Raw genomic sequence first — 21,032 nt, 5'->3', positions numbered from 1 at the left:
CTATATGTACAGACTTAGTCCACTAGGCACACAAAGAGACAGATGTAAGCTTTAGTGTGTCGGATAGAGCGGAGGTTGTGAATCTTGACGTTGAAGGGACCACCATAGTCAATGCCTGTCGACAAGAAAGGTCGAGCGGAATTATGCGGGCTTTGGGTAGATCACCCCATGAGAGGGAAACAAAGGCTTGGGTCTTTGTTTAAAGCAAGGGAGGCATTGAAAAATGCGCGAGCGCACCACGCTACGAGCAGAGAGAATCCAGACATGCTGGGCTAAAAGGGACATGGTTAATTGAACCCCTGAATGTAAGTTTTGTAGGTGAGTGTGGTCTATTAGTAAAGTTAACAACATGGTGAGATTTAGGCAAAATACAGGGGGGTGGCGCACTTCTTCCGTCAAGTCAGCAAGCTTTAGTCGACCACCAACACGGAGGGAGTCCTTCAGCATCAATGAAGGGAGCAAGGCGCTGTAGCTTGATGGAGCAGTTCTTGTTGTCTCGAAGGGCTGCCAGGTCATCAGGAAAAGATTCTCGTTGAACTAATTGGAAGAGGCGAAGTTGAGCAGCTCGCACCTCGACGACAGAAAGAGGACCCACATGATGTTCTTGCCGGCGGCTATGAGAGACGAACCGGAGGAGATACGCCAACACATGGAGCAGCTTGGTCCAGGAGGAGAAACGAGTGAGTAGATCCCAAGGAGGCTGGGAGGCTGCAACGAAGACGGACAGCGGAACGGGCTTCAACTCGTCCAAGGAAGAATCATCGAGCGGAGAGAAAAACTGGAAGTGGGCCAATCTGGAGGAGGTAGTTGCAGCCACAAGGGTCCGTGCCACCAAAGAGTGTGATGAACAAGTTCCGAAGGGAGGATCCCACGAGAAGCACAGTCTGCAGGGTTGTCAGCACTAGACACATGACGCCAAGAAGAGGGAGGAATGAGCTCTTGGATTTGAGCTACACGATTCGCTACATACGTTTTGAGGCGGTAAGGGAGAGTATGTATCCAGGACAGAGTCACAGTCGAATCACACCACAAAGTTGTAGAGTCAATACTTAATACACTGGAATACTGAGACTGTACATAATGAACTAAATTAGCCAGGAGGTGAGCCGCGCACAACTCTAATCGCGGCAAAGTTTACTCGTTTTAGCGGGGCAGCACGAGTTTTTGAAATTATTTGGGTCACACTCACTTCACTATCAGTGTTTATGCACCTTATATACACAACAGCGGCGTAACCGGTCTCGGATGCGTCCGAGAAACCATGTAGTTCACATGAGCTAGAGGGGGTGGCCATTATCGGCCGAGGGATCGACACTTCAACAATGTTTTTTAAGTCGATCACAAAGTCTCGCCATTTTAGCGCGAGGTCCGGAGACAAGGGTTCATCCCAAGATACACCGGAAGTCCACACACTTGCATGAAGCGCTTTGCTATCATTATGCAAGGGGACAAAAAACCGCACGGGTCGTAAAATCCGAGCGATCAGACTTAGCACTTTCCGCTTAGTCGGGGCATCACATGTGAAGTTGAGGTTATATTTAAAACAGTCTGTCACAGGTGACCAATGGATACCTAAGATGGAGAACAGAGGGTCCGACGAAGGTTGAAGAAAACACAGGGGATTCTTGATGAGAGGCAGGCAATGGGTTGAAGTAATTTTTGGGCAATTTGAAACCCATTTCCTCAGTTCAAAGCCGCCTAAGCGGAGAAGCTCGATCAGCTGATGTTGAAGTTGGAGAGCTTCGTCTTCAGTGGACGCTCCGGCTATCAAATCGTCCACATAGCTATGGTGTTTCAGAATGTGAGCTGCCTGAGGGAAAAACTGGAACCTTCATCTTGTGTCAATTGTCGGAGAGTTTTTTATGGCGAGGTAGGGTGAACAGTTCATACCATACGTCACCGTGGTCAGCTGGTAAGTAGAGAGCGGAAGGGGAGGGGTTTTCACGCCAAAGGATGAGCTGAAACCTTTGGTCGTCTGGATGAATCTTAATTTGGCGGTACATCTGCCGGATTGTCGCACGAAAAAACAAAATTTTTCAGCCGGAAGTGGAGAAGGATATCACAAATATTATTTTGTAAACTTTGGACCGGTTGAGAAGTACGTCGTTGAGGGATAGGCCTGAGCGGTCTTGGCACTGGCGTCAAAAACAACACGAAGCTTGGTAGTGCTACTATACTCTTTCACTACCCCATGATGTGGGAGAAAATAATGCGGAGCAGATAAAATCAGGATGGGGAAGACATTTCATGTGTCCGAGCGCCTCGTACTCGGTCATGAAACTCGATATAGAGCGCCTTCAGGGGGGAGTTATTTCTGGCGTGGATCCGCCTCTCCATTAGACTCCAGGCGATGAGCGGCGGTTTGACCTTGACGTTCCCAATTTAGTGTGGGCGAGAGGTTGTCAACAAAGGGAAGCTTGACTACATAGCGACCTTCCGAGTCACGTGTATGCGATGTCTCAAAACAGTTTATCACAACGCGATTTCTTCTTCCGATTTTTTACTACAGATCGGAAGTTCTTCCTGTGTCCAAAATCGTTGAAGGGAGGAGTGGAGGTCAGTATCTGTGGTCGAGAGGAGAGAGATGGCGAGATTAGAGGTTCTTTGCGCGGTAGAGAGAGACACGGCGCACTTCCAACAATCACATATCCAAAAATAGTGCCAAGAGCAGAAGGCATATTCGCCCCGAGAGAGTGTCGCTCATTGGTAAGCAGTTGAGGGAAGAGAGAGTTGCCGATGAGGACATCGATTGGACCAGGCTTGCCAAAGGTCGGGGTCCGCGAGAACAAAAGATTTTGTTCGCATGAGTACTTCCGGGTTAAGTTCTACCCGCGGAAGTTCGAGAGAGATTTTTTCCAGTACATGGAAGGAATGGTTTTGGGCAATTAAGTGTCCCGATAATGTTTCAAGATTGAGATCTAGTGACCCTCTGGTGTTAGTCATGTTTTGGGCTAACCCAATGACAGTGAGGTTAGAAGGCTGGCGACGTGAGCCTAACAGCTGAGCAGCACGCTCAGAAACAAAGTCGGACATACTGCCAGAATCCAATAAGGCGCGGAAAATATATGACTGGCCATTGTGGGCAGTGAGTTTGACCAGTGCTGTACAGAGCAGCACGGTGCTTGTTTCAGTGAGAGAGGTGGAGCGCGCGGCACAAGTCAGTGTTGTGTTGACAGCTAGCGGGGGGGGGGGGGGGTAGAGGCGCAGTGGCGGAAGAGCTAGGCCTATCGGCGCTGTTATTAAAGTGCAGAAGCGAATGGTGTTTCCTGTGGCAAGTCGAACATGTGTTCTTGGATCTGCACTCTTTAATCGGATGATTTCCCAAGCATGAAATGCACCGCTGGTTACCTTTAACGAGGTTTGTACCGCTCATTAGGAGACTTGTCCTTAAACAGAGGACATTGGTAAATTTTGTGCCCAGATTTCCGGCAACAAAAAACAAAGAGCTTCGTTAGTTTGAATTAATTTTAGCGTCAGTAGCTAACAAATTCATTTGCTTGGGGGAGGCGAACTGAACACGCTTTTCAACCCTCGGTCTGGAAAGAGGTTAGACAGTATTTTCGTCTCAGAGTGGGTGTGAAGGCTAGCGTCTTCAAATCTGGGAGCATTCCAGATTTAAAAATGTTATAATCTCCGTGACCTTGGGGAGGGAATGCGGAGCGGCGCCAGGCTCTCTTTGGGACTCACGATACTGTTCCAATTTCTGGACAGTTTTTGCTGTCAAAGTTTTGCGCAACAAGTGAGCTGACAATAGAGGATTATCAGAGGCGATATCACAGTCCAGGGCTTTCAAGGACTCTGAATGTTCATAAAATGTTGTTATGAACGCTCTAAGTTGTTTAGCATTGTTGCTAGCGACTGCGGGTATGTCAAGTATATAATTTAGATGGAGAGTAGTGAGGCGGCGTATGTTATGATATCTGTCCCGCAACAACTGATAAGCAATGAGGTAATTGGCGGGGGTGAGATTGAGCGACTTCACTAAGTTCAGAGGTTCGCCTTCCAATATGCTCAGTAAATACTGGAACTTAGCGACGTTAGAGAGTGAAGCACTGCGGTGTACTGTAGTGTCAAACAGGTTGATAAATGAAATCCATTTCATAGGAGAACCATCAAAAACGTCTGTAAGTTTAATTTTAGGCAACTTGACCTCCAGTTACCGTCGTGGGGAACAACGCGGGATGATCAGAATGTGATGAGGACGCGGGAGTTGTGGGTTCAGTGACAAGATGAACCTCGATCAAGCTAGAAATAGCGACATATAGGTCGTTAACCTCATCCTGATCTTTGGAAAGAGTATCTTGATCCGCTGCTTCACTGTCACCTTCGATGACACGTTGAAGGTTAAGTTCAAAGTCCGCGCGTTTCTTCTTTAGTTCCGCGAACACTGTGTTTAATTGTCTGATTTGAACTGGTGTCAAAGGTGGAGCGCTGGTAGTGATTTTCGTGACGGTTTCGTTAAGAGAAGCAAAACGAGATTTGATAAGATCTGTTGATTTACGATAAGTTTTCGTATTTGAATTCCTTGGGAGCCATTGTGATATCGAAAGGGGCAAAGCAGTTTTACAAATGAGAATTACCAAAGGTTTCCCGATAGTGCCACAAAACAATAAAATGAGACAATTAACAAAAGATAATTTAAAAAACAATGGAGGGATACCGTAATGTAAACAAATCAATGTAAGCGAAAGGGGGGGGAACAAGTTAAGTTGAGATAAGACAAAATTAGATTACATTAAGTGCCGGTATGTCCACCTAAGCTACCTTAAATAGCTAATCTAAGTACCAATGTTATGTAACCCTAAGGCGAGAAAATATTTTAAATGGAGCAATTATTAGTAAAAATAATATAAGAGAGACAGTGATAATTGTTATTAAACAATTAAGTAACCCGTGAGAGATATCCTAAGTTAATCAGGTTGATAAAGAGACACAATGTAGAGAACGGTGAATGAACCTTTTTAAAATAAAATTGACAAAATACAATGGAGTGTAGAGAAATAAGTAGCTAATATGTAGGTTAGAGATAAGAAATGTTGCTTTCAATAATTTGGCAAGAGTACACCATAGAATTGACCTACAATCACCAATACTATCGATCAGAGAGTTAATCTAACACTTCTTAACATAATTTACGCTAGAACATGAAACAACAATGATATAATTGAAATGAAAAGGAGAGCAAATCAGTTTCAAGTTAAATCTTACAATTGACATGAGAAACTTAGAATGGCAATTAATTGGTTGCTTATTTAACAAGTAAATTACAATGGAACAAAGCGAAATGTTATTCAATAGCAAATTGAATAGTGAGCAATATATTGCTTTAGAAACAATTACAAGGAACAATTAAATTTCCACTAGCACAAAGTTACATTAATGGAATGGAGAATTATTGTGAGTTAATTAATACTATCAAAGAAAGAGTGGTCAATTAACTAAACCAGATATTGCCCTGTTGTTAACTAAATACATTACTAGTATATTACTAATGTGAGAGAGAGTATGGGTGGACTCGTGTCCGAGTCTCTATTCAGAGATATAAACAGAGTTCCGTTTTACGGCGAGAGAAATGCAGTAATCAAAAAACCGGTACAGCTGACTGCAGCGGAGCCGTGCATTCAAGTATCGATCGGGCCATCAGCTGTTGAGGGGCGGTCGTAAAATTAGGACTGCCTACGGACAATTACGTAATAGTTGTTGACGTCAACGATCCAGTTGCGCGAGAGAAGAAACAATGTTACCAGTACAACACGTTCGCAGCGCCACCATACAAGCCGGTAGCGTCGGTACGGCAGATTCAAAATGGCGTAACGACGCCTGTTACAATTAATTAATTACAACACAAATTACTGTAATCTACAGGACTGATTCACAATAATCCGGCCCGGAGGACCAAAAATGTACGGGGCAGAAGTTAAAAATTAATAATCGGAGGACCAATTATGAGAATAAAAATAAAACAATGTGCAGAATGGCGGGAAGGAAAGTGGGCAGGTAACAAGAGGGTGAGAGGAGAATACAACACAAGTGATGGAGGTTTAACAGTACCTTGGAAAACTCGCTGTGTGTAGAGATCCACAGGGGGAAGCAAGCAACGACAGGAGTGCTTAGGCGCGACGTAATTGGCGCGTAGCGAACGGGCGTCACCGCTGGCGGCCGCGGTAGTTTAGAACGACGAATAATCCGCACTGGACACTGTCTTTCTCCACTAATACCCTGAAATTACCTCCAAAGGAGTGTGGGAGGAGGATGGTAATGCACATTAAAGAAAAACACTTGAAAACAAAGTCAATACGAAAAGGGTCGAGCACAAAGAGTGACCCACGAACTGTAGAGCTACATTGGTCTCCGGCCGATGATTCCACTCAGAATGCCGGGAAGCGGCTCGCTCCAGGGGACGCTATCGCCCTGGTTGGTTAGAGGGGTATCTGCTATTCGCCGAACGGGCAGCAGTCGCAAAGCGGAAGAGCGCCCAGAATACTTCAAGGACAGGACCCTTTAAGATATCAGGGGGTGTGGGTGTGGCGCTGATTGGAACAGCGGACGACTGATTTGGGACCACGCTCCCTCTCTCTCTTTATACCTAAATGCGTCTGGGCTAGATTATGCTTATCTATATTAAATTAAATATTGAACAGACATTATTGAGCTGCTGGTGTTCTAGGATCTGGACAAGTACCTGAATGAGTCCACAGAGGGCGCTATCCTGTTCTCGATGGGTTCGGTGCTCCAGTCCTCCTCATTTCCTCCCGCCAAGAGACAGGCTATCATGGACGCCTTCGCAGAGTTGCCAGTCCGTGTCGTCATGAAGTGGGAGGACGACACCCTGCCGGGGAAACCTGACAATGTACGGCTCAGCAAATGGTTGCCCCAACGAGACATCCTAGGTAAGGCGAGATAACATAACATAACAGATGCACGCCCTAGACATAAACATATAGGGAGTTGGGACAAAAGGTTTCCAGAATTTTTGGCCTGTGATTGTATCATGGACAAAAATGCAAAACGTTCCTTTGACAACGTGTCCCAAAACCCATATGTCTGTATGTGTATTATACATAATTTATCTTATAAACTCCTGATGTTTCAACTATAAACCTGGTATATGTATAATGACTAATAGGATGTACTTAGTTTGGAATATCAAAAGTATACATTATACTTACTTATTTAAAATGGTGACCTTTTACATTTCAAAGCTTAGTATTTTCAAAACTGTAGATTATAAAATGTGTACAATATATATATGTACAATTCTATTATATAAAAGATTATATCGATATTGTACCAGATTAAAAATACAATCAGAGTAATAATAATGGATTAGTTGGATTCCTTATCGATTGTGAAACATTTATAGTATCCGAAAAATATAATTGCAAGAGCAAATTGGAAATTTTATAAACGTTTTTACCAAAATACTTTTAAAACGGAATGTTTTTCTTTACGAAATCTAAGTACTTAAAGTAAAAAATAAACTAAAACAGACTTAAATATTAAATATTACTCTTCAAATATTAAATTAATGTGTTAATTATTCTACTATTTATTCTGTCATTTATTACGATCACAATATTCTGAAACTTTTTTCTATGTTGAGTCCGTACAGATTGCAATCAAGCTCTAATTTCATATGTTATAAATATACAGTTTTATAATAACTACAGTTAAACAAAATATAAAATATAACTTCTAACTTGACACGAACACATTTTATTGATTTTATAATGAGTGCTACATCAACGAATACAATTTTCAAACATGTAATAATCCAACTCGGGAACATCCAATGTTTACATTTCCTACACACCTGTACACGGCGACGCCATTCCGCAGCATTACCGGAGCTATAACTTAGTATGATTATCACTGTGCCATACGACCGATTGTTTCACTATAATTAATTACTGCGCATATCAAATCCGACATCAATCAGCGGGAAACCGGTGATAAGCCAATGCTCACTAGTTGTACGTTTACCACGCAATTCCGTACAGTGCGAACAACTCACTCGACTGCAGGTTCAGGATCAACTCATTTCAAGTAACGTAACTGCAAACCAGGATTGGTAGTTGTTACGGTAAGCACTTCAGTGGGCGGTGTTGCCACAGCGAGTGTACGAGAGGGTTTACAAGAGCGACTGATGAGAAATCCAATTCGAGCCGCTGAACTTTGCAGAACGTCAACAGATTTGTTTTTGTTCTGTAAGGATTGCTTTTAAAATAAATTATGCATGGTTAGTAATATTATCATAATATTAAAAATAACCGTCAAACTTGTATAACATATTTTTATAGTGTTTTAACTCAAAAATAATAATTAAATTCTTAAAAATATTTGTCAGTATTTCCAAATCTTTAAAATTGAAATAGTTGGCATTAAAATTGTTCTCTTTTAAAGAACATCTATTGAAACTAGTCTATTGTGATCTAACATCATCACATGGAATAGCTGTAAATCTAAACATAGCAATGCCAGGTTTTAATGTTGAACTAATTTTACACACACATATAAATATATATAATTTATACATAGTTTGTACATGTACAATATAAATGTAATATAATTAAAAATAAACATTACATTACTATAAAACATGATACATTCTGTATAAAATATGTTTACTAAGAAATTTGTGAATAAACCAAACTGAACTAAAATGACTAAGATTGTAATCTCAAAACTGCGATCCAAGACTATTCTGATTGGAAAATTATTGCTTAGGATTCGGGAGCTAATTTACATAGTATAAACAAATACTTATTTTTTTCGAGAACTCAAAAGAGGAATACACATTATAACTAACACAATAATTTGCAAAATATTAAAAAGTAGATTAATGGTTTCTCAGATTATATATTTTTTAGCTCAACAGACCCAAACCCAATTATTACAGACGTAAATAATACAGAACCTAGTTACGTCAGCTTCATACAACGAGGTGAAGATACTTGAAGTCGCCACGCTCAACCTAAAAGTAGGTCTTTATATGGTTATATGACTAATGCCGATTAAGGGCATCAAGCTAACAAATATAATATGAGGAAAAGAATTATCGATTCATATTTTAGCGCGTTTGATACCCTTCCATTTAGATTACCACCAAACTATTGCGGCTCACAATCGATTTCTTTCTTATGGGAAAAACATTCCTGTTCCGATTTCACGAAAAAAGCTTTCAGCTCCTGGGCTATTAGAGGCAAGCAGTTTAACAAGTTAATGATGATGGAAAAATGCCTCGTGATTTGTAAACATACTACTGTAAATGAAACCAACTTGTGTCTGTGAATGGCAGAGACATGTACTTTAACGGAGTGTAATCTGCAGTAAGTGGACAGTTTTAATGAAGTACTCGTGAAGTATGAGTGTACGATAATCCGAGTTGACTTTTCATTTAAAATGAAAGTAAATTGCACGAATTTACATCGAGTTTCATTCCTTTACAAAGTTTGACTTATACACATTTTAGCTTTGATTTACTGTTTATTTCATAAATTAGAAAATTAATATTGATATAGATGCAAAACATTATAAACACAATGCACTGCAGTTTTACACATCTATCTTCGTTTTCGTGCATTACCACAGTCTGTTTAAACTTACTTCTTTATCAGGATCTATTTAACTCGACTAAATCTAATTAAGGACTCAGTATGGAAGAAAATTGTTAATAATATATAAGAAATTGTTGATAAATCGTTGCCAGATAATGCGCAATGATATCCTTCAACTATTTCTTTTGGATTAAATAAAAATATAATCTACACTATTTATCGTTGTATATAAGGAATATATGAAGTTTTAGATGTTACACGTCAATTTTGGTCACCGAAATACAAAGGAAACCAAACAAATTTATGAGTGGTGTGAGGATCTAAAATTAAAAGTTTTTGATGTTGGTAACTTTTTAAAAACAAAAACCACGTTGTAATATAGACACAATTTTTAAGGTCTTGATAAAAGAAGAGTACATTAATATTTATAATTATTGAGGTATAACGGTCATTTTGTGAAATTATGTGTTGAGGGGCAGGTGTAATTTTGATAAAAGTTAAAAAAAAATAATGCTCAGGGTATATTATTACACATAACTAAGTGTGATTTGAAAAGTCCCAACCGGGTTAATTTTATGTCGGTGGTGGTGGGTGGGGGGGTGGGAAGGGGGGTTAGTGTCAACGGTTACTTTTGGGGTCTCTGGTATCATGTTTTATTATGCGACACAGATAAAGCAACGAGGCACCTTCATTGGCTTAATTATAACGAAGGTTATTATTGTAACGAATGAGTGTAAATATACATCTGTTTATTATAAACACTCTTTGCGCAGCTCACCCGAAAATCGTCGCATTCATGGGACACGGCGGCCTGCTGTCCACCAGTGAGGCGGTGTACTGCGGGATCCCCATGGTGTTGATCCCCATGTTCGGTGACCAGCCCAACAACGTGGCCCACCTCGCCGCCTCTGGGGCAGCTGTAAAGCTGTCATACAATGATATTACGAAGGAAACCGTGTTGAAGGCTCTGCGTGCAGTTTTGTATGACTCAAGGTTAGCTTGGTTTTCGACATGTTATAGATTTTACTTTGTACTATTGATAAACCACAGTAACGTGCTTGGATTCTAGAAAATCTATATTATCTAAAGATATTGGTTAATCTTATTTAGTACATTCTGAAATGCACGCAAATTCATTTGTACTTTCTGATTTGACACTTTCCAAATGCCGCAGTCCCGTATACTTTTCACTTTGTAGTAGACGGTCTATTTTAATTAGAGGATAAAAAGAATATCATATATAACGGTAAATAAATAAATACGAAACAGATATATAATAAATTTAATAACCTTAACATTATCTGTACATTTTAGTCCTCAGATAAACATGATACATTTTAAATATCGTGTTACTTACATTAAAAGGCCTAAAGACGTGGAATCACTGCACGTTTATACGACATAGAGAACTGCAAATGTAGCAATTTCCAAAAAGAGACATGTCCATTTTGATAGAGTAGTGTTAAATTTTAATTATTTGAAATAATTATAAAAATTCAAATCTATATATTAAACGTTCTTCATTAGGACGACAGGTAATTAATTAGCTGTTATAAAACTCACGGGAATTTGAGACGATGAGGAATTATATTCTAATGTATGGTAAATTTCCATAATAAAATAAAACTTACCAGGTGTGACTATAAACTCTTCTATTATCTTTAGCTTTCTGAACTAATGTTAGAATAAAATACAATTTTAACTAAAGAATGCATACAGAAGCTAAATAAAGTTATGAGTAGTAATAAAACAGTCTCAGTAAAAATTCAGACGAGTTGAGTAAAAGGCAGTGAAAAGACATCAAGTGTGAAAGGCAGTGAAAAGGCAGTGTGCTTTTGTTTCACTATTTGACTAAGCTACGAGGGATGACTCTACCATCGTACAGAGTGGTGAAAAATGCATCACAGGAGAAAACAAGGTACCAGATATTAGTTACTACTTTGTATCAAAATTAGGAATGTGGCTATCTTTGGCATGATTTGACATTTACAAACTTTTTTTATTAATGGATGCTGATGCATGTTTGAGTGAGAATGAGACTTAGCTATGAGGGAAACGATGACTGTCACAGATCTCAGATGTATTGGATAGTAGCTATGTACCGTACTAAGTGATTAAAAACACATTACAGCCGAAACAAAATAGCATACACTCGTATTAGTCACTATTTGCGTTATACGATCTTTTGCTTACGTTATTAAAATATTTAGAACGTTTACATACTTATTTATTATTAGATACTGATTTGCGTAAGACTGATATGAGTTTACGATGTACTTAGAATTATGCTAATATCTTGAAAATCACGGGGCCCAAGGGACCAGTGTCTCAACACGGGTACAACTTTAGGTAAGATTTATTTTAGAATATAATAAAAATCACATTAAGGAATTTAAATTTGTATGTAACAAATTATTTTTATATATAGGTATAGAGAAAATGCAAAGCTTCTGTCAGAGCGGTTCAGGGACAGGCCAATGTCTCCACTGGACACGGCGGTTTATTGGACAGAGTACGTCCTGAGACACAAGGGTGCCCGCCATCTCCGCTCTGCAGGTTTGTTTGTAATATAATATTATTATAGTGGTAAAATATAACCAGGTCCGTGAATAACCACACACCCGAAGATAGACGCATTATTTCCACTTGCAGCTAAAATTTTCTGACAAAATCTAGCTTCTGACTTTAAACACGTTCACTTGGAGTAAATATGTATCCAGTTCTAATTGGATGCCAATGTCTTGATGTTGTTAAATACCCTGCCTGGATATGAAAAATAGTTGAATTTGTGTTGTTAATGTGTTGTATTTATGTAGTAAGTGAAAGCCCCTGTGAACATTACAAAGGTTTATTTTAAAATTTCATTTAATTTCAACATAGATACTTGGAATTTTGATGTATCTGCATATTTACATTCTAGGATATGGGAATCTTGAATTCATATCAATTTTAGTATGATATATAACCTAACAAAGAACATGATATTTAATTAAAAATTATAACTTTATTAATAATACACGTCATGATCTTCACTTATATTTCATATACCATATGTATATACATATTTTTTTAAAAGATTCGTTTTTGAAATACAAATCTTAGTCTTCATTAAATATTGAGCCTCTTATCTGATAGTGATTATGTTTCCTTTGCTTTATATACCTGTCTCCATCCATTATTATCTGTATATCTCCTCCATTATTCCATTTTCCTATTTTGTTTCTAGTAATATTGAAAATATTTCCAAGTATAGTAATCAGTGAATGGTGTTTTACTAGCTGTGGACATGCCGTGGTACCAGCTTTGGCTACTAGATGTCGCGCTAGTGCTGTTGGCTGGCCTAGCCGCTGTACTGTTTTTGGTGTTCTGGCTCGCTCGGCGAGTCGCAAATTTCATCAGCCGTCGGCTCTACCCACACCAGCCTCGGCAGAAGCCGAAGAGAGAGTAGCGATAGTAATAAACATGTTGTAATATGCATTAACTATAAAATTTGTTTGTTTTTATACACAGGCTCTAGTATTTAACCTTTTATCCAAGTGCCTAATACCTCTTACCGAAAGTTTTTTTTGTTCCATTTTTATGAATAGCTGGCTTTAGACTCACACATTAGATACATTTTTACGCCTGATTATATAAACTTTACTTTGTACTTAAACTTTTATTTTGTGAGAGTTGGACAAAAGAGTACAATTCAATACAATTCAGTACAATCAATTAAATTTAACCTAGTTTGTAATTATGTATTAGGTTAGTTCTTTACCTGAAGAAGAGATCAGATTGCAGATCTCGAAACGTAGTGTTACTGTTTTCTTGTTTCACTGAACGATGGCAAATGTCCGGAAAAATCCTGTTTCCTTCACAATCCTCCCATCGTCAAAAATAGCCTTCAAACACCAGTAATGAGAGGCTAGTGGGGACTGGCAAAATAAAACCATAAGCTACACCTGCGTGTCCGTAAAAATAACACTAAACAGAATGAAATGATACTTAATCACCACTAAAACAACAAGACAAATTATCAACAAATAGGAGAATTCTTATTATATACTTGATATGTCAAAAACTATTTTACGAGATTCATTCGTTGCTTTAACAAGACCGTGTCTGTACCTTATTACAAGGTGTGAAAAATCCGAATTGTGAATTTCGTTTCAAAATATAAATTATAGTATTTAATATTAATAATTAAATTTGTGCGTTTATATAATTATCAGACATTGAAAGTGCTGACATTCTGATTAAAAATATCAAATTTATTTCAAAATAGAGTCTGTAATTAAAAAAAAAAAAAAACATATTTAGCTGAAGATAATACTACTTTATTTAGAAAAATTCTTAATATACCTTCCACAAACAAATGTATGAAGTATTTCACCAAAACCAAATGTAAACGGTGAAATCGAAAACTAAATGAAATCGAAATTTTGTCGTTAGGGAACGGTAAGGGAAATGTTTTTGCTCTGATAGGGTAATTTACCGTGATAGTTTTCCCTACATGAGACAACACCGAGCTGATGTGTCAGGTTTCGGCGTTCTGTTTGTGCTTGCCATCGGGTAAGGTCAAAGTAGCCTTTTAGTTATGTACTGTAAGTAACCAATTCAAAGATAAGTGAATGTATTTGAATTTCTAACACTAAAAATAAGTATTAGAATGTCAGCATTTAACGTTAATACTTTTTAAATCGAAACTTTATGCTATCGGTGCTTTGTGAAATAAGCACGGGGAGTCGTTCCAATACATAAGAGGGCAAATTTTTCAGGTTCTTGTTATAAAATAAAACAAGGCAACTCTAGATTAAATACTACGAGAGAACAAAATAATTGTTTTACTAAGATTTTAAAGTTTCTCATATAAATATTATGATATATATATAAATAAACATTGAATCGCAAAAAGTACTTGCTCCGCCGGGACTCGAACACGGATATCTCACTTGCCGGGTGAATGTGCTACCATTACACCACAGAGCCCTCAGTTTTTACGATTCAATTATTTTGTATTTGGCCGTTTCTTTCACATATGTGTTTAAATAACCAAACTAACATATGATTGGAAGACCAAATACCTGTCAAATGATTTCTATTTACATTCATTAAATTTGTATAAATGGCAATAGCCGAATTTAATTTATTTCAATAAACATTGAATCGCAAAAAGTACTTGCTTATTTATGGTTTTATATATATATATATATATATATTATATATAAATAATAGAAACATTTTGTAACTTACGATATGATACCAGTTATGATATGATACGAGTCATCACATAATACGAGCCATGATATGATACGAGTCATGATAGGATACCAGTTATGATATGGTACGCGTTATCATATTATACGAGTCATATGATACCATTTATGATATTATACGAGTCATGATATGAAACAATTTGTGATATTATACGAGTTATGATATGAAACGTGTTAAGATATGATACGAGTAATGATGTACGAGTAATAATATTATACGAGTAATGATAAGACACGAGTTAGGATATGATAAGAGTCATAACATAATACGAGTCATGATATACGAGTTTTGATATGGTACGCGTTATGATATGATACGGGTCATACGATATGATACGAGTCATATGCTATGATACGAGTCAAGATATGATAGTACTTTGATCTAATACGAGTCATGATATGCTACGGGCTATAATATGATACGAGTTATGTTATGGTAGTGTTATTATATGATACGAGTTATGATTTTGTTACGGTATGATCAAAGCCCTTCCGTTTCCCATTTGTAGACAGATTTTAAACTTTTGTAATAAATATTCAGACATTCATAAATTTTTAGTTGGCTGTTGGTAAAATAATGTCCATATGGTTCAAATTCTTTAGGTGTTAACAGGACCGCTGACTTACTGATTGACAAACATCGTTAGTCACATTCCGTAAAAATAGCAACTCAAATTATGTGTTAGCTGGGAATTTGGCTCAAATCAGTGCGAAAATTCAAATATAGATTTTTTTTTCGTTGTAAAGTGTGCGTGGATTGCTGCGAAGAATTTAAGGAGTTTGAACCATTGATTACGTCACATATAATTAAATTCGTCAGTTGGGGTGCCTTTTTGACAGGATTGTATTACTGACCCGACAGGTCGCGTCGTAGTCTTTACGCGTCTGTGCGATATCCCGGTAGAAAGTCCTACAAACTAGAAGCTTGGTATGTAACGTTGGTTCATTCTTGGTTCAAGGAAGATTGTATTGATTTTGTAATCTAAAGGTCAAAGGTTAGTAAATTTATATTGATCCAGGAAAAAATGTTAATCATGTCGGTAACGACTTTTCTTACATTCTGTCGGGTTCTTCAGTATTTGCATTGCATTGGTTTATTGTTTTGTTCAGATTGTTTATATTTTGAAAAAAAAAATATCTTGTTAAAAAATTCCTCGACTTCCTGTATCACATATTTAAAAAAATTGATTAAAATAATTAAACTTTTGTTTTGGTTTTTATAAATAAACTCATGAACTAATTAAGGCAAGGCTTCTTTTGCAACAGTCTTTCTTAGAAATGTGTGATTTTAAAGTTAATCTGTTTTCACTGATACCTTATAGTGCATTTCAGTAGTAATGTTTTAGGGTGTAATATTTTAAAAATTTATCCTGATAAAACATGTCGATAATGTAACTCACTTTAGTATCAGCTCAAGAAGTAAACACTGCCAATAGTGGTCCGTAAGCCGTATAATATTACAGATTGATTATAATGGTTCAGTACTTTTGGTTCCAGCCAGTGTTAATCCACAATTCTAAACATAAAGTTTAGTGCTTGAAATATAATATGGTCGACCGTTTTATTAGGGACTATTTATTACCTCATAGTTTTAAGATCATTAGCTTATTGTCTAGTGACTCAAATTATTGTTGGTGATGAATAAATACTAAAAGATTAATGATATTAATTAGGACAATATTTTTACACTTTATATACACGCAATTAAGTGAACTTGTATTATAAGTATACTACATTCATATAATACAAAGCGATATAAAATAAAAAATATATTTGATTTTATAAGAACATTTCATATTTATTGTTTATTTCTTAAAGAAATATAGCAAATCTGAAGATTTTTCCAATTACTATTATAAAAAAAGGAATGGCTGAAAACTTAGTTACTATACGGTATTAACGATATAGCAGATAAGTGGTATTAACACCAAACCTAATAACAATTATTTGTTAGTGAAAAAATATCCATCAATTAATTTGATCGAGGGAGTTCATGACAAGAAACAGTTACTTGTCCTATACTTACCGTAATTGAATACTAATAAAAACTAACAGTTCTTTGTGAATAATATTGAGTTAGGTAGGAAACAATGGTTATCTAATCGTCAGTCTCAAGTATGCGATACAGAAGTCGTTTAGCCAAGCGTCCGTGCTGTACTGTAAGTCTTGCTCATGAGTCAGCTGTGTGTTGTAGTGCCAACATCGCTGTAGGTCACGCTCCTAAATATCACATCCGTTCTTTCAACATCCTGTCAGAAGTCGTTGTCTGTGTCAACCCTCAGAGATGTTTAAGTTGTTAGTGTTCTCGTGTCTACTCGGCCATGTCCTCTCTGCTGACATCCTGGCAGTGTTCCCGCACACCGGCAAGAGTCACTTTGACGTGTTCGAGCCACTGGTCCTCGCTCTTGCTGCAAGAGGTCATCAAGTCACCGTCCTCAGCTTCTACCCCCAGGAGACCCCTGTGACTAACTACACCGACATAAGCCTCGTTGGGACGCTGCCCATGTTCGTTAATGCTCTGCAGTTCGATTATCTGAAAGGTTCAACCCCAATATTTGAATTTACTTTTGTCAGTGGCATCGGGCTGAGTGTTTGCGAGTCGGTATTATCCTCTTCACAAGTGAAGTCTCTCATAAGTTCCGGCAAAAAGTTCGATCTTGTGATCGTCGAATTGTTCAACAGTGATTGCTTTCTTAGTCTGGTGGACTTCTATGGTGTTCCCCACATCGGTCTTTCTTCCTCCAGGGATCTACCTCACCACAACCCTAGAGTAGGAAACCCAGATAGTTTTTTCCTTCTCGAATAACATTTTCTACCCTATAATACCACCCTTAAGCTTCCTTCAAAGATTGCAGAACGTGGCTTACACACTCGGCATGCGCTTGGGCAGGACGCACTACTATTCTGTACGAGAGCAGAAGCCCATACGCCAGGTGTTTGGCCATGAGGTGGATCTCGAGAAGATTGCCAACAATGTAAGCCTTGTGATGATTAATACTCACTACAGTCTGCAGGGCGCACGCCCCCTGGTCCCCGGGTACATAGAAGTTGGTGGGCTACACATTCTCCCTCTCAAACCCATCGCCAAGGTAATATTTTGTTTCTATCGATTATTTTAATCATTTTAAACTAGATTTGTTTTATATATATATATATATATATATATATATATATTAATATTTAAATATAATAGATCTGAATACTTGCGTTCTAAGAATCAAGCAAAAAAAAAGAAATGTCTTTTGATGGTTTTTTTTCTATGTTTATATTACGTATATTGTCTATCAATACTGTGCCACTACGTTGGTGTCTCAAAAATTCCAAAATTTTGTCGCCGTATTTCCATATGTTTGAGTTTTAATAATGGAGTGCTCTGTCTTGCACAAGTTGAAAAATAAAATAAAATTTAAAACGATTTTTTTCTTGGCAATTGTTTTTGTAATTGGCATGTTTTAGAGCTACAGCTACTAGCTACAGTGAAGTAGTAGTTGAGTGAAGTCAGTAATAATAACAAAATTGCCGAAAGGTGTGAAATGGAACATAAAGATTATAACTTGCTGACTTGTTTAGAAAAACGTGAATATTACACCTCAAAACAAATGAATGTTATGTAGTTAAATAAATATCACATAGAAGATTTAATTAATTGTTGTTATCGCTGAAGATGTTAGTGGTGACGGAGAGATTATATTGTTTTAACCCTTTTCTTGTAAATAATTTATACCAACAAATATTTACATTCAAATTTATACATTAATTTTTTATTTGTTTCTGTAATTATCGAGAAATTTAAGTTTTACTTAAGTAATAAATTACATGGAGACTTTGAAGGAATATGTGACATAAAAAAAATGTATAGAGAAGATTTTATAAGTTTTACATAACAATTTTATCACTATGGGTATTTTAGAATGAACTTAAACGATTCTGTTTACATAAACTTACGCTATCTAGCTGTATGTGATTTAGGAAAGTTATTTATTTTTAAAGGATAATTGTTATAATTATTAAATTAAATTTACTGCAAAATGAACTATGCTGTACATTGTTGATTATTTATATTTACATTATTCGTTTTGGTTTTTTTGTAATAATGATTGTGGAATAAGGCAAATATTAAAAACCAGTGTGGATATAGTGACATGGAAGTTAGATAAGCGGTGTCTTCACTGTATGATATTGTTTTTGTATAATGTTTTAATTTCATAATTGACAATATTTTCGAAAAATGTTCAAATTATAAACTTGTAATTTATTTTAATGCACCACATTGGAACATATCTTAGGATATAGAATGACACAACTATTGTGTGGTCTTCAAAATTTCAACATATGTAAAACAAAGCACACAGTAAGGTTAACGCATTCGGTACCTCATTATTTACCAATAGTGGAGAGCAAACTGAGAAAACATATTATTTTGTAAGGTCAGAAATAATATATTATGCATTCAGCTACATAATACTTGGAATTAATAATCTGTTTTCTTGGTATAGCTTTTCAATCAATTGTTTTATCAAATGTTTTGCCTTTTAGGGGCACGGTACCCTTTGTATCTTTTGAGGGCATGCAAAGTTTCGTTCATTCTTAACGTAAAATCATGGAAATAAACCTGATCTTAAAACAAGAGAAAATACTTTTCCATTTAATAATCTACAAAATTTGAAATTAATGATGAGGGCATAATCTATTACAAAATGGTAAAGTAAGTTGTTGACGAATTATGCATTTTTAAAATTTCATGGCGCGTCGTTCAGGAGCTATGCTACTCACGTCTGGTAAACGTGTAACGTAAATAACAAAGCCAAACAAAAGGACAATGGCTTAATTAGGTGCTTGTCTTCGTCAACAATCAGTTTTGATTATGTTGTACTGTGGTGACCTGTTTCGAATGTTTTTCCTGTTTTATTCTTTCATCTTTAGACCAATAACTACTGCTGAGATGAAAACTACCGTTGTATGACACTAAAGCACAAAATAATGTAACATTGCATTGTTCGATAAGAACAAGTACCGATTTAAACAATTTAAAACAATCATGGAGCCGTTAATCGTGACTAAGAGTGACAATTTATTATAATTTTCTTGCTACTGTTATGTAAAATTTTGGTTTTACTTGATCGGATGGCAAAATATCTACAAGGTGTCTAGATTGTTCTTGACATTTCAATATACAGTTGTGAATTAAAATTATTGTATTATTGTGACAGACTCCTTTACACAAAATAGCATTATCGTAAACTTCAGTTATGTTTTGATATGTTGAGCAAAGTAGCACCTGGAATTCTTAAATATATTTTTTGTTGTTATTGGGCTAGTTTGGTTCTTAAATAATAATGTTTTGAATCTCATGAAATTAACACACACACACACACACACACACACACACACACACACACACACACACACACACACACACACACACACACACACACACACACACACACACACACACACACACACACACACACACACACACACACACACACACACACACACACACACACACACACACACACACACACAACACACACACACACACACACACACACACACACACACACACACACACACACACACACACACACACACACACACACACACACACACACACACACACACACACACACACACACACACACACACACACACACACACACACACACACACACACACACACACACACACACACACACACACACACACACACACACACACACACACACACACACACACACACACACACACACACACCACACACACACACACACACACACACACACACACACACACACACCACACACACACACACACACACACACACACACACACACACACACACACACACACACACACACACACACACACACACACACACACACACACACACACACACACACACACACACACACACACACACACACACACACACACACACACACACACACACACACACACACACACCACACACACACACACACACACACACACACACACACACACACACACACACACACACACACACACACACACACACACACACACACACACACACACACACACACACACACACACACACACACACACACACACACACACACACACACACACACACACACACACACACACACACACACACACACACACACACACACACACACACACCACACACACACACACACACACACACACACACACACACACACACACACACACA

At 37.4% G+C, this 21,032-nt stretch overlaps 2 protein-coding genes across 3 annotated transcripts in view; both read left to right on the top strand.

Moving 5' to 3' along the window:
- Positions 1-21,032, top strand: part of LOC124352720 (UDP-glycosyltransferase UGT5-like) — a 48,045-nt gene that overhangs the window by 11,491 nt on the left and 15,522 nt on the right. Inside the window, exons 2-5 of one of the 2 annotated variants that reach the window (XM_046802349.1) lie at positions 6,668-6,890; positions 10,331-10,550; positions 11,986-12,113; positions 12,836-13,062. In XM_046802349.1, coding sequence (XP_046658305.1) covers positions 6,668-6,890; positions 10,331-10,550; positions 11,986-12,113; positions 12,836-13,005 — 741 coding nt within the window. In that variant the 3' untranslated portion in view covers positions 13,006-13,062. Of the gene's footprint in view, positions 1-6,667; positions 6,891-10,330; positions 10,551-11,985; positions 12,114-12,835; positions 13,063-21,032 lie in introns of those variants that run through there. The other variant, XM_046802350.1, reaches the window with a different exon arrangement.
- Positions 14,799-17,772, top strand: LOC124352722 (UDP-glucosyltransferase 2-like). Its single transcript, XM_046802353.1, has one exon. It carries the CDS (start codon positions 17,100-17,102, stop codon positions 17,619-17,621), a length of 522 nt encoding a protein of 173 aa, XP_046658309.1. The 5' UTR covers positions 14,799-17,099; the 3' UTR covers positions 17,622-17,772.

The sequence above is a fragment of the Homalodisca vitripennis genome, chromosome 1, assembly GCF_021130785.1.
Source record: "Homalodisca vitripennis isolate AUS2020 chromosome 1, UT_GWSS_2.1, whole genome shotgun sequence".
NCBI classification, from domain to species: Eukaryota; Metazoa; Arthropoda; class Insecta; order Hemiptera; family Cicadellidae; genus Homalodisca; species Homalodisca vitripennis.
Note: the sequence above shows the minus strand (reverse complement) of the source record. Positions and strands in the feature narration are given on the sequence as shown.

Coding starts and splice junctions, on each gene's coding strand:
- LOC124352722 (XM_046802353.1), top strand. CDS start 17,100: ATGTTTAAGTTGTTAGTGTTCTCGTGTCTACTCGGCCATGTCCTCTCT.